The sequence below is a fragment of the Neurospora tetrasperma genome, assembly GCF_000213175.1.
Source record: "Neurospora tetrasperma FGSC 2508 unplaced genomic scaffold NEUTE1scaffold_5, whole genome shotgun sequence".
NCBI lineage: Eukaryota > Fungi > Ascomycota > Sordariomycetes > Sordariales > Sordariaceae > Neurospora > Neurospora tetrasperma.
This window is the reverse complement of record NW_009799103.1, coordinates 1,473,539-1,484,602: the sequence shown is the minus strand read 5'-3', so window position 1 is coordinate 1,484,602 and position 11,064 is coordinate 1,473,539. Positions and strand designations below refer to the sequence as shown.

General features: G+C 53.2%; 3 protein-coding genes across 3 annotated transcripts; 1 reads left to right on the top strand and 2 right to left on the bottom strand.

Annotated features, from left to right (window-relative positions):
• Positions 1–122: 122 nt before the first annotated feature.
• Positions 123–2,943, bottom strand: NEUTE1DRAFT_85588 (uncharacterized protein; the record flags this gene model as incomplete). The annotated part of the gene is made up of 5 exons (XM_009854897.1): positions 123–1,189; positions 1,494–1,698; positions 1,884–2,313; positions 2,423–2,632; positions 2,715–2,943. 5 exons carry the CDS (start codon positions 2,837–2,839, stop codon positions 123–125), a joined length of 2,037 nt encoding a protein of 678 aa, XP_009853199.1.
• Positions 2,944–6,509: 3,566 nt separating this feature from the next.
• On the bottom strand, positions 6,510–8,279 carry NEUTE1DRAFT_46597 (uncharacterized protein; the record flags this gene model as incomplete). Its single annotated transcript, XM_009854434.1, has 3 exons — positions 6,510–6,681; positions 6,874–8,181; positions 8,236–8,279. 3 exons carry the CDS (start codon positions 8,277–8,279, stop codon positions 6,510–6,512), a joined length of 1,524 nt encoding a protein of 507 aa, XP_009852736.1.
• Positions 8,280–9,731: 1,452 nt separating this feature from the next.
• NEUTE1DRAFT_147895 (uncharacterized protein) lies at positions 9,732–10,990 on the top strand (the record flags this gene model as incomplete). The annotated part of the gene is made up of 1 exon (XM_009854896.1): positions 9,732–10,990. The coding sequence occupies one exon, from the start codon at positions 9,732–9,734 to the stop codon at positions 10,731–10,733; it is 1,002 nt and encodes a 333-aa protein (XP_009853198.1).
• Positions 10,991–11,064: the final 74 nt, after the last annotated feature.

The following is an 11,064-nucleotide window of genomic DNA, read 5'->3' as shown; positions in this document are numbered from 1 at the left end:
TGACTATGCAACAAGCCCTCCTCGTTTCTGCCTCCCTAATCACGATATATCCGATCCCGTAAATTACTTGCACACACGTTAAACCATGGTCCACCATCACCAGGCTCATACCTCCCCACGGCCTACATCAGCTCCGCAACATTCCCTTTTGGAAGCCCCCCTTTCCCTCCAAGCTCCGAGACTCCATTTAGCGAGCTCTGATCCAGCAACTCAAACCTCGTCCCCAAATCCCTAACCTCATACACGCCCAGCGCCCCACTCGCATCGCCCACAATCAACCACTTTCCATCCGGACTAAACTCAAACACCGTAATCTTTTTGATAGCCTCAAACTGCCCAAAGCTCGCAAACCCGCTCACCTTTGCCGCATCCGGCCACTTCCAAACCTCCTCCGCCGTCGCCACGTCGAGGATGACAAATTTCTGCATCTCAGGATCGCAGTATGCCACGAGCCGGCAGTCTGGCGACACGCACGCTTGCACGTTGGGAATGGGAATCAGTCTGGTCGTGTTGGTAGGCATGTCCCATACTAGGACGAAGCGCTCGGGTGTGGGAACTCGCGTTTGTCTGAACTTGTCGCCGGGGAGCGGGATGTTGACGTGGCTGGCGGGGATCCAGATGGAGACGGTCACGCTGCCGTGGGAGACGAGGACGGAGGGAAGAGCCGTTTGTAGTTGCGTGTAAGCGGGCGCGCAGAAGCGGTAGGCTTTGTGTCGTTTCGGATCGCCAGACTCTTGGATGTGCGAATGAATGCTGTTAACGGGACTACGGGCCTGAAGTTTGGCTCCTTGGACAGGAGTAAGATGCCAGGCCACGAGGAGGATGGTTGAGTTGATGTCCCTGGGCGGGTCGCCAGGTCTGGGGCCTGCGGCAGCTATCAGGAAGGGTGAGTCGTTGGAGAAGGCTAGCTCGGGATACTTGGGAAGGAAAGGAAGATCAGCCTTTGTCAGATCAATGCAGCTGCTTGCATCTTCCCAGAAGGGCTTCTTAGCGCCCGGGTTACGTGATAGAAAGTATCGATCGATCCGGTCAGCCCCGGGCCGGTATATCACAAGGGGGGCGTAACTGTTGTCAAGTTTGTGGCTGGCAGCCCAACGGTGCGCTTCGTCGATAACCTGGACCTTCTTTCCAGATCCTCCCTTGGTGAAGTTGTAGATCTCGAGATCCAACCCAAAATGCGTAGTGATGCCTATAAAGCAAGGGGACGTGGGACCTTCGGATAAAATTGAATGGCTCCGGACGAAGTACTCTCTTGAACGAGGCTGCGCCGGCACGTACGATTTGATCTTAATAGTGCTATGAACCGTGTTCTTCGCAATCGCCCATATCTTAACTGTGTTGTTGGAATGCTTGGTTGCCAAATAAGAAGCTGTTGGTGAACAGTCGATATGGAAGACGTCGGAGCCTTTGTCCTTGTCGGTAAGATGTCGTACAGGTACAAGCTCGGCTCGGTGTGATTGCACAGTCGCTGTGCTGCTTGTATATGCAGGGACGTGATCTGTTGACTTGCCGTGGGACCATTGAGGTGGAGGACTGAGAGGAGTGGTGTTTGCTGGCCATTGTTGGCTTTGGGCCTGGGGCGTTGGTGACCAGCGAGAGTCGTGTATAGTAGCCGGGGATAATGTACTTGTACTTGCTGACAATGTGCCAGTCGACATTGTAGCTATAGATGGCGCGGCCGTTGATGGGAAGATCCCACTATCGTAACCGACGCGGTAGGTCCCTGACCCCAACGACCCGGATGATTGGAGGTTGGGGAAATAACCTCGCGAGCTTTCACCAGACGATATAGAGGCTCCAACAGATCCAGCTGTTGCACTGCGTAGCATTTGATGTGATGATTTGGGTGTGGATGTAAACCTATATTGTTCGGGATTTTGAACTGGCTGAGATTCGGACCATCGGTCAGCTCGCAAATCCTGGTGTGGTACATAGCTGGCTTCAAAAGGTTCGGATCTCGCGGATGGAGAACCTTGGTCCCAGCTTTGTTGGCTAGAAGGGGGCGACTGTGTTCTTTGTGAGAACTGTATGGATGTAGGTGACTCCGGTGTTGGGCCATGTCTCGAGGGATCCAGAGGCGTATTTCGAAGTCGTGGGGATACTTGCTGGGGTCCCCTCCTCGGACTTGAAGTAGTTGATGCAGGGTTCTCCCCGCCGCTATAGAAGGGAAGTGCTATGGCTCCGGTTGGGTACCATGGTCCCGCTGATTCGTAGACGCTACTTATGACATACTTTGGCGATGACTGTCTTCCTTCTTGGTGTGTTGGGGTGGTAGGAGGTTTCACCGGTTGCTGTGGCTCGAGATTTAAAGATCTAACGCCGTTCTGTACAGGATCGACGACGGATGTGGACGTTGAATCGTTGTTTCTCGGCTTTGTTAGCGGGCCTTTGCATGACATTGCAGAGGTTTCATGTTACTCACAGATCTTTGAGAGGGCTATCGTCTTTGATGACAGGGGAATCAGCACCCGTGGTTTCCAGACAGTTGATCACGGCATTCATGTATGGGTCGAGCCAAGTGTTCCTATTGTCGAGGCCTGTCAACGCAGTATGACTGCGTAACCGGTCTACTTCGGTCGTTATCTGACATTTGGAGGTTTTGGAGTCGCTGGTGTCGGAATTGGATGGTGACCTAGGTAACAAAAAAAAAAGGTCAGTTTCAAGAGCATCTTGGGTGAAGAAGAGTTCAAGGAACAAATCGAGGCAAAACTTACTGATGGTAATTCACAACATCAAGGACAAGTCCCAGCGCACGCCGATACGTCTCTATGTCCCCTCGAACCTCCGCCATTTTTGCCTTTCCTGAGGATACCCATTCATCTGCGCCACGACACTGCATTAGAGTGTCCTCTATCCGACTAAGCACATTACCGCAATCCTCCAGAAGCGACAGTACCTGCGCTTGCAATAAGAGAGGAATACTGTGTTCGTCACGCAGCAGCTCGAGCAAGAGGCGCATGTCGGAAAGCTCTCGGGTAACTGATGAAAGGTCCGCATGCGCGTTTCGAACGGATCGTATAAACCGTGTAATGGTTCCCAATGTTGTCGATATGCCGGCAAGGATATAATCGACAGGCCCGGCAGCGCTGGCCACCGGACGCCAGTGACCGGGCGGAGATACCTCCATGTTCTGGTAACGAGTCGAGCACCTAAATGAGAATCGACTGGTATTTGACCACTGCTGGTAGAGTTGAAACCGGCTGATCTTTTACTGTATTCGGGATATCGCCGAGTTGTTTGATGTTCCTAAATGCTGTATCGGATGAATGAAGTTCGGAATGTTCTCATAGAGAAATGTCTTGAAAACTGCAAACCGGGGATTGGGTCGTAGAGCATTCAGTCCCTGCCGAAAACCTATTGGAGAAGATCAACTTGTCAACTGGGCGATGGGTCTACTGGGGACAGTTCTTTTTTGGAGAGAAAGATGGAGAATGAGTTGCATAGACTCGATCGTGGAGCCAGAGCAGGGTTGGGGACAAAGACGTGGCTTGGCTTCGCAGGGCGGACAAAGAAGTTGGTAGGTAGTCTGTTGACTGGACTTGTGAAGCTGGCAGAGGTGAGGCGGGAGTGCTAGGTCCACGTGTTCACAATCGACAGTTGAACAGTGCCTAGACCGCGATGGACAAGAGACCAAGTGAAATTCCCAACCCCGAGGGCTTCATGATGCGTGTGGTTCTGGAAGGTCTTTGCGAGAATGGCGATCCGGCAGGTGGCGTTGCGGGCCAAGGCAAATGTCCACGTACCGGAGGCTATCGTTCTTTGTTTGCCATGCCTACCCATCGCATCTGGCTAACATCCCGCCGCCCCCTACCGTTATGAGATGGTGCTGACAGGCATCGAATGAACACTTTGTTCCTCTTGTGGGGTGGAGGATGCAAGCCCACGGCATCCTCTCTTGATGAGAAAATGGCAGACTGGCCAACCGGCGGTCTTCTTTTGCGCCATGAAGCCGGACAGATGATGGCGACGATACCTCCGCATTCTTGTGGGGAAAGCATGGCCTGCCTTTGTGTGCGTCGTGCTCAGTGCGGATATGCTTCTCAAAAAGGAAAACGACGAGTTTGTGTTGCGATTTGGATGAGTTTATCATCTCAAGACCATCGGAGGCCTGGTCGCAAAACATCGCGGAAGATCGCGCCAAAGATCACTAAGAGTCCACAAACTGATCGAGGAATCTGAGTAGAATTGAGTTGCAGTTCGGGACATGAGTTTTCACCTCCATGAGGAACATGGTCGAGGCAGGCATGAAGACAGAGCTTCTTGTGTGTCTGTATCACGTCGGTTCCTTCCGGTTATCGATGGGAAGTATCCTCAAGATGGTAATTTGAGGCAGTGGCGTACTTGGGCTCAACTTTTGATCCCCAATTTCATTAAAAACGGTCCGATGGTGTAGTTGGTTATCACGTCAGTCTAACACACTGAAGGTCCCCAGATCGAGCCTGGGTCGGATCAACTTAACTTACCTTTTTTTCTTTTTTCTTTTTTGGGTTCCATCGGCGAGCGGGGCCTCCGGTGCTGTTCCTCAGTTTCGGCTCCACGAGCCCGCGCATCACCTTTTGTTCTCATTGAAAAGCTGAACCAACAACTCAAAACCACAACGACAAACGACGATAGAATCGTGAGAACTGTGATGAGAGACAAAAGATAACATTCATGTGCACATCTTATGCTATCTACCTTGTCCAGAGGTCCACCACTCGTCACGGTCCATGCTCGCCAGGTCGCATATCCGTGATCATCAAATCGTGTCCATCTGATGGGCTGTCTCCCTCTTCTTTTCTTCCTTTCCAGTTGTTTTATCGTGGTTTTCGTCTCTTTTTCTCATCCGGCCTCTTGATGCCTCGTATAGGGGTGGCGCTCTTGCACGTCGTGCCTGAGCCAATGACTTCTCATTCGTACCAAGGCTCCGGAGGTGATGGTTGTTGTCGTGGCATACGGATTCATAAAATCCAAAAATGCCTCCTTTCCACAATGGCGGATGCCAGCCGTCCACAAACACTACAGGCCGGACAAGGGCAAAGGCGGTGCATGAGCAACGGCTGAACAATCTTGCGGCAAGGATTTTGCGTCGTGCAGCAGTGTCATGGCTGCATTACCACAAGGTTCGCTGGACAGCCAGCTATGTGGATGGCGCTGGATGTAGCCTCCCGAAGGAACACCAAACACAGCTTTCCCAACCACAACTGAACATCCATTCATCCCCGCTCCCGTCAACACCAACTGTCGAGATAAAGGCTTGTCTCATCCTCCCACTCCTCAAACATCCTCCAACCCTTCCTTTCGCTGTGCCATTCCTTCCCAGTTCGCTTCCTCCGGCAAAGAGCCAGTGCGTGACCATCCTACGACGTCACCACCAATTCTTGCTCGAGTGAGGACCAAGTCGCGTTCAAGCCGTTCCTGGCCACCCGTCTCCTCACGGTGCAGACAGCCGCCAGTCCTGCAAAGCGTCGACAAACCATCTATATGTCGATATCTCCTTCCGCCACTATGCATGTAGCACACTGCAGATTGCACTCAAAATCCATACCTCCCCCTCCCTTCCCCAAGTCATCCGAATATTTAAGAAAAAAAAAGAAAACGACAACCAGCGAGGCGCAACCTAAAAATGGTATCCTTTCCAAGCCATGATCAACTGCAGCCAGCTGACCCTGGCTGACCATCATGCCACGCGCCGCCCAAAAGCCGAACCCATAACGCCGTTTATGTGAGCCCACCATACCAGAACGAACAAAACACGACCCCTCCTCCGTTAACACGAAATATCTGTGAAACCGCCAGCCATGACAAAAAGCCCGTCCATCCGTCATGTATTGAGTTTTGCGTGCGCACCTTTTTGTGATCCATAGAGCCTGATCCGCCTGTAGAGCCAATGTTATTGAGTTGTGTGATCATCAACTGATGAGAATGTGAGAGCCAAAATGAGAAAATGATCTGCTCGCGTGTGTCTTGATCGAGAGGTGAAATTGGCTGGAAATCCGAGGAACGAGGAACTGTGTTGGGTATAAGGGATGGGAAGCGTTTCAATGGAGGAAAAAGAAATCTCGCAGCGCCTCGTGGAGTATAAAGCCGCTTCCGCCGTAAAGCCAACAAAGACGTATAAACCCCACACCACCCAAGACTCCGCGCCCATGCCGAAGCGTTGTAAGCCGTGAATGCGAACAGGATGAAGCTGGACCGTATCGAAAAATCCGTGAAATGGGGCAAACTCCAAAAGAGAATGTGTCGTAGTACAGTTCCGTCGATGTCGCTGAACTGTCTGCAGGGTCGGCAGTAAAGAGTGTGATAGACGAGTCTGCCGTAGCGTAAACGCAAACCTGACAGGCCGAGGGACGACACTTGTCGTCATGGTAGCCCATTCACAGTTCGAGAGGAACAGAAAGAGATGGCCGAGAAAAACGACTAATATGTACAATTCAAAGACAAAACAACGTGGAAGCGATGCATGGTCGCACACCTCCTCACATTACCACATATCCCCCTCCTTCCAAAACTTGTTGGGAGAGTTTACCCTACTGGGCAGACAGTGGACCCTGAGGCTGGCCCTGACCTTGGGTACGAGGACCGCGCTGACCACCGTAATTCTGGTTCTGACGGCCTCCCTGGCCCTGGAAACCACGTCCACGACCTCCACGGGGCCCACTGCTACCGGGCTGCCCGCGGTTGTTCTGGTAGTTGGTGGGCCTGGGTTGGTTGTTGGAAGCACCTGTGCCATTTTGGCGACCGTTTTGCCCTTGCCAATCACCCTGGGCCTGGGGGATGGGTCTGTGAGGCTGTTGAGCTTGGGGATTGAAGCCAAGTTGTTGGTTACCCTGTTGAGGCGGGAGCTGGTTCGACGGCTGTGTCTGTGTTGAGAAATGCTGTTGCTGTTGAGACTGTTGAGGCCGTTGCGACTGCTGCAGTTGCTGTTGCGGCTGCTGGGCAATAGGCTTGAAGGTCGAGATGGGCCGGGGAATCGATTCGGGGTTCTCGTACACGTAGAGGCTCTTGTCAATGGTCTGAGGAATGGGCTGGATCTCAGTACCAAGATCGCGCTCAATGTTGTAAAGGTTGAATCTGTCATCCCAATTGATCAAGTTAATAGCAAGACCAAGGTGACCATAACGACCAGAACGACCAATACGGTGGAGGTACGTCTCGGCGTTCTTGGGGAAATCGAAGTTGATGACGACGTTCACTGCCTGAATGTCAATACCACGGGTGAGGAGATCCGAGCAGACCAGGTTACGGCAAACACCGTTGCGGAAGTCGTGGAAGACACGGTTTCTCGCCTGCTGAGCCATTTTGGCATGACTATAGAAGCACGAGTATCCAAGCTCAGTGATCTTTTTGGCAAGCAGTTCGACGCGGTTGGTAGAGTTGCAGAAAATGATGGACTGGTTGATCTGAAGCTTGGAAAACAGAGTGTTCAGGCAGTGAACCTTTTGCTTCTCCTCAACAAAGGCATAGTATTGGGTGATACCGCGGAGGGTAAGCTCGTCCATGAGGTTGATCTCGTACGGGCTGGTCATGTTCTTGTCCGAGAAATCCTTGACCGAAAGAGGGAAAGTGGCGGAGAACAGCATGACCTGACGATCCTTGGGGTGGAACTGCAGAAGCTGCTCAATGACGGGGGTAAACTCTTGTGACAGGAGCTTATCAGCCTCGTCCATGATGAACATTGGGCACTCGCTGAGATCGGCCACCTGCTTGCCAGCTAAATCGAGGATACGACCTGGTGTTCCGACAACGATGTGGACTGGGTCCTGCAGACGCACAATGTCGTCCCGCAGGCCAGTTCCGCCGGTTGTCACCATGACGTTGATGCCGAGATGCTTGCCGAGCGTCTTGCAGACTTGGGATGTCTGCATGGCAAGCTCACGGGTGGGAACGAGAATAAGACATTGGATCTTGGAGACCTTGGGGTTGATCTTGTTGAGGGCGGGAATGACGAAAGCGGCGGTCTTGCCGGTGCCGTTCTTTGCGCGTGCGAGGATGTCTCGGCCGGTGAGGGCAACGGGGATCGCTTCCTCCTGAATTGGGGACGGTTTCTCGAAGCCAGCCTCGAAAATGCCCATCAAGAGATCCCTGTCGTGTATGAAGTCTTCCCAATCCAGACCCCTCGTGTTTGTAACATCCTCGGTCTGTTGTCTTGTGTCCCTGGCAGGTAGGTTAAGACCCTTTTTCCAGTCTTCCGGGCCTGAGCTATCAAAACCATGTCAGCTGGGTTTGGGACAGAAGGGAAGGCGGTCAACCTACCTCAGACTAGTAGCTTTCAACTGATCCGCTAGTTGGTCGGACATTTTGACAGATGGTCGTTGTTCGGTTGTGGAACCCGTGGTCGAGGCTCAGATGTTGCAGAAAGGAGAGCGTAGAGCGCGATGGCTTCGTCTCCGGGTATGTGTAGCGAAACGGACAGGTGGTTGGCAAGGGGAGAGGAGCACTAGTTGTGGGTGGGAATCCCCTCTTTCTCTTTTGTTTTTCGGTCTGTTGACGGTGAGCAGAGCCAGACAGGTGTAGCTTTGTAGGCGGAGGCGGAGGCCTGTCGCGAGCGGTCGTGGGGCAAAGATGAGACGGCGGTGGATGGGGATGGAGTCGCGAGGAGGCTCGTTGCGTGTGGGAGCACCAAGGACGTTCTCAGTCGTTTGATTTTGCTTGTATGCCTCGAAATCGAGCGACGTCTTTTGTGGAAGAGGCTGCGAGGAATCCGATTCGGGGTCGACGGCTGGGACTTGATTGGCCTGTGAAAAATGGAGGGCGAATCAAAGCGACGTATGCGATGCCGTTGGGAGAGTGGGACGAGATGGTGCTTTTCAGCGAGCTCAAAGTGTTTCTGTTCTGTTGTGATTGAAGTGTTGTCGTTGTGGTGGTGGTCGTCGTCTGAAAGCGGGGCAGAAAGGCAGAGAGTTTGAGGGAAACTTCCGAAGCTTGGACGAGGCGAGGCGGTGCGGAAGTCGTGAATGATTCAGTGCTGGGACTGGGCGAGTGAGTGCACGAAGGAGCCGGAGCGTCCAGGTCCCAGTCTCCTCTCCTCGTCAAAACTGTTCACTCCACTGCCGAAAGGGTCTCGGATCACGTGTTCCCTTGATGTTCCCTACTGAACCCTGCGCCTTCCAGTTGTGTGTATCGCACAATCAGCATCGTGTCCACCACGACGGGACCGACGGGACCTCCATTTCCATACCTGTGTACATGTCTCGTCTCATAATGGAAGGCGGCGGGCGCCACTCGCTCATGGGCCACACCTCGGCCGTGGCATCGCCTTCCAGTCCCACTCAGGGGCAATTCAGTTCGGTTTATATGACCGCTGCCTGTGATGATCAAGTTGACAAAAAGTTTGACAATTGAAATAGGTCCAGTTGGATCTTTTCCAGCACGGTCACAACAATGAGTGTGTGCATCATGCCCGTCTCTTCACTGCCGTCTTTTGTGCCCAGCGAGTGTCAAGTACGTACATAGGTACCTACAGAAAGGTAGTAGGTAATTGGTACATAGATATCTGCCCCACACTCAAAGGTGCTGCTGCAGGCAGGCAGTGTCAATGTCTGACACTGAGCTCCCAGCATATCCAGCAGCATATCGACATCATCCATTTCCCACCCTCCACCAAACACCGCACTTCTACACCATCTCCATCGACCATCTCCTCCCGACTTCCACTCCTCGACTGATGGGCACGCTTAATTATCGCGCCCGGAGCCATGATTCTCTATCAGCCCCAGTGAGCTCCAACATGACTACTTGAAACCGTCACCATGTTTTCCTTGAAATTTGCCGCCATCAGCTGCCCCGGCAATGCCGCCCGCGCGTCCCATGGCTCGCTCACGCTAGTCCGGGCAGCAGCAACACCATCAAGTCGGCCGTGTGGTCCTCTGGCCGTCGATCCCGTCTTCTTTGACCTTCGTCCGATCGCTCCGACCGCCCGGGGAGCTTTCCAAACACGCCGCCTCTTCGCTTCGGTCCATCACGGCGCAGCAGATGCGGAGCTGCCGACAGACCACCCCGCATTACATTGGCCCGCGTCCAAAAACCCTACACCTTATGAGATACTTGGGCAAAGCAAGAACGATCCTTATAACAAGAAGCGCTTCCACGAGCTGGTGAAGCTTTACCACCCGGACCGACACCCCCATACAGGGCTTCCCGACACTTCTCACCCAACCAGGCTTGAGCGCTACCGTCTCGTTGTTGCCGCCAACGATATTCTAAGCAATCCGCAAAAGCGCCGCATGTACGATCTCTACGATCTTGGTTGGAGCAACCATCCGGATCTGCCGGATCTGCGCAACGACGACGTCTCCTCAAATCACAGTGCTTGGCGCCGCCGCCCCGGTAATGCGAGCATGAACGCTACTTGGGAGGATTGGGAACAATGGCGTAACGAGCAAGACTCGGGAGGTACTGGCCAGCAGCAAAAACCCATCTTCGTATCCAACGGCGCCTTCGTCGCCATCGTTTCTTTCTTCATCATAATGGGCAGCTGGCAGCACGCCACGCAAGGTGTAAAGAGTGGCGTCGCTCTTGTGGACGACCAAGAGCACAAGCATGCCGCTATCAAAATGGAGATGCAGCAACGGTACGGTGAAACGGCCGGTCTGGGCCGAGAGGCACGAGTGGACAACTTTTTGAGGCAGCGAAACGGCTGGGACAATTATCCCACTCACCCGCACCACATATCCGGTTACTATCGCAATTTGCCGTCACAGGAACCTCCGCGTCGGTTACCACCCCCGGCGCCCAAACACGATGCGAATTAGGCCGCTACAATTTGGTCAAGCTATCACTGTCGTACCACGTCGATACATGCATGTCCGCCACCTTGTGAACATAGATCAGTCCCCTTGGATGCTGGGCAATGATGGACACTGCTCGCTGAGGTTGATCCAGAGAATCATCGGGGCTCGGATTGCTCTTCGGATGGAATGAAAGCCAGACCGCATGGAGCAAAAGCGTTGAGAGGCCCAAATAAATCCGGTTGAACAGACGAGGATGGAGATATACCTACCGTCTCTGAGCATAAGATGTATAAGCGTATCCAAAATACTGTGCTTCGTGCGCAGGGCAATGGCACGCACGCGGGACCGTTGG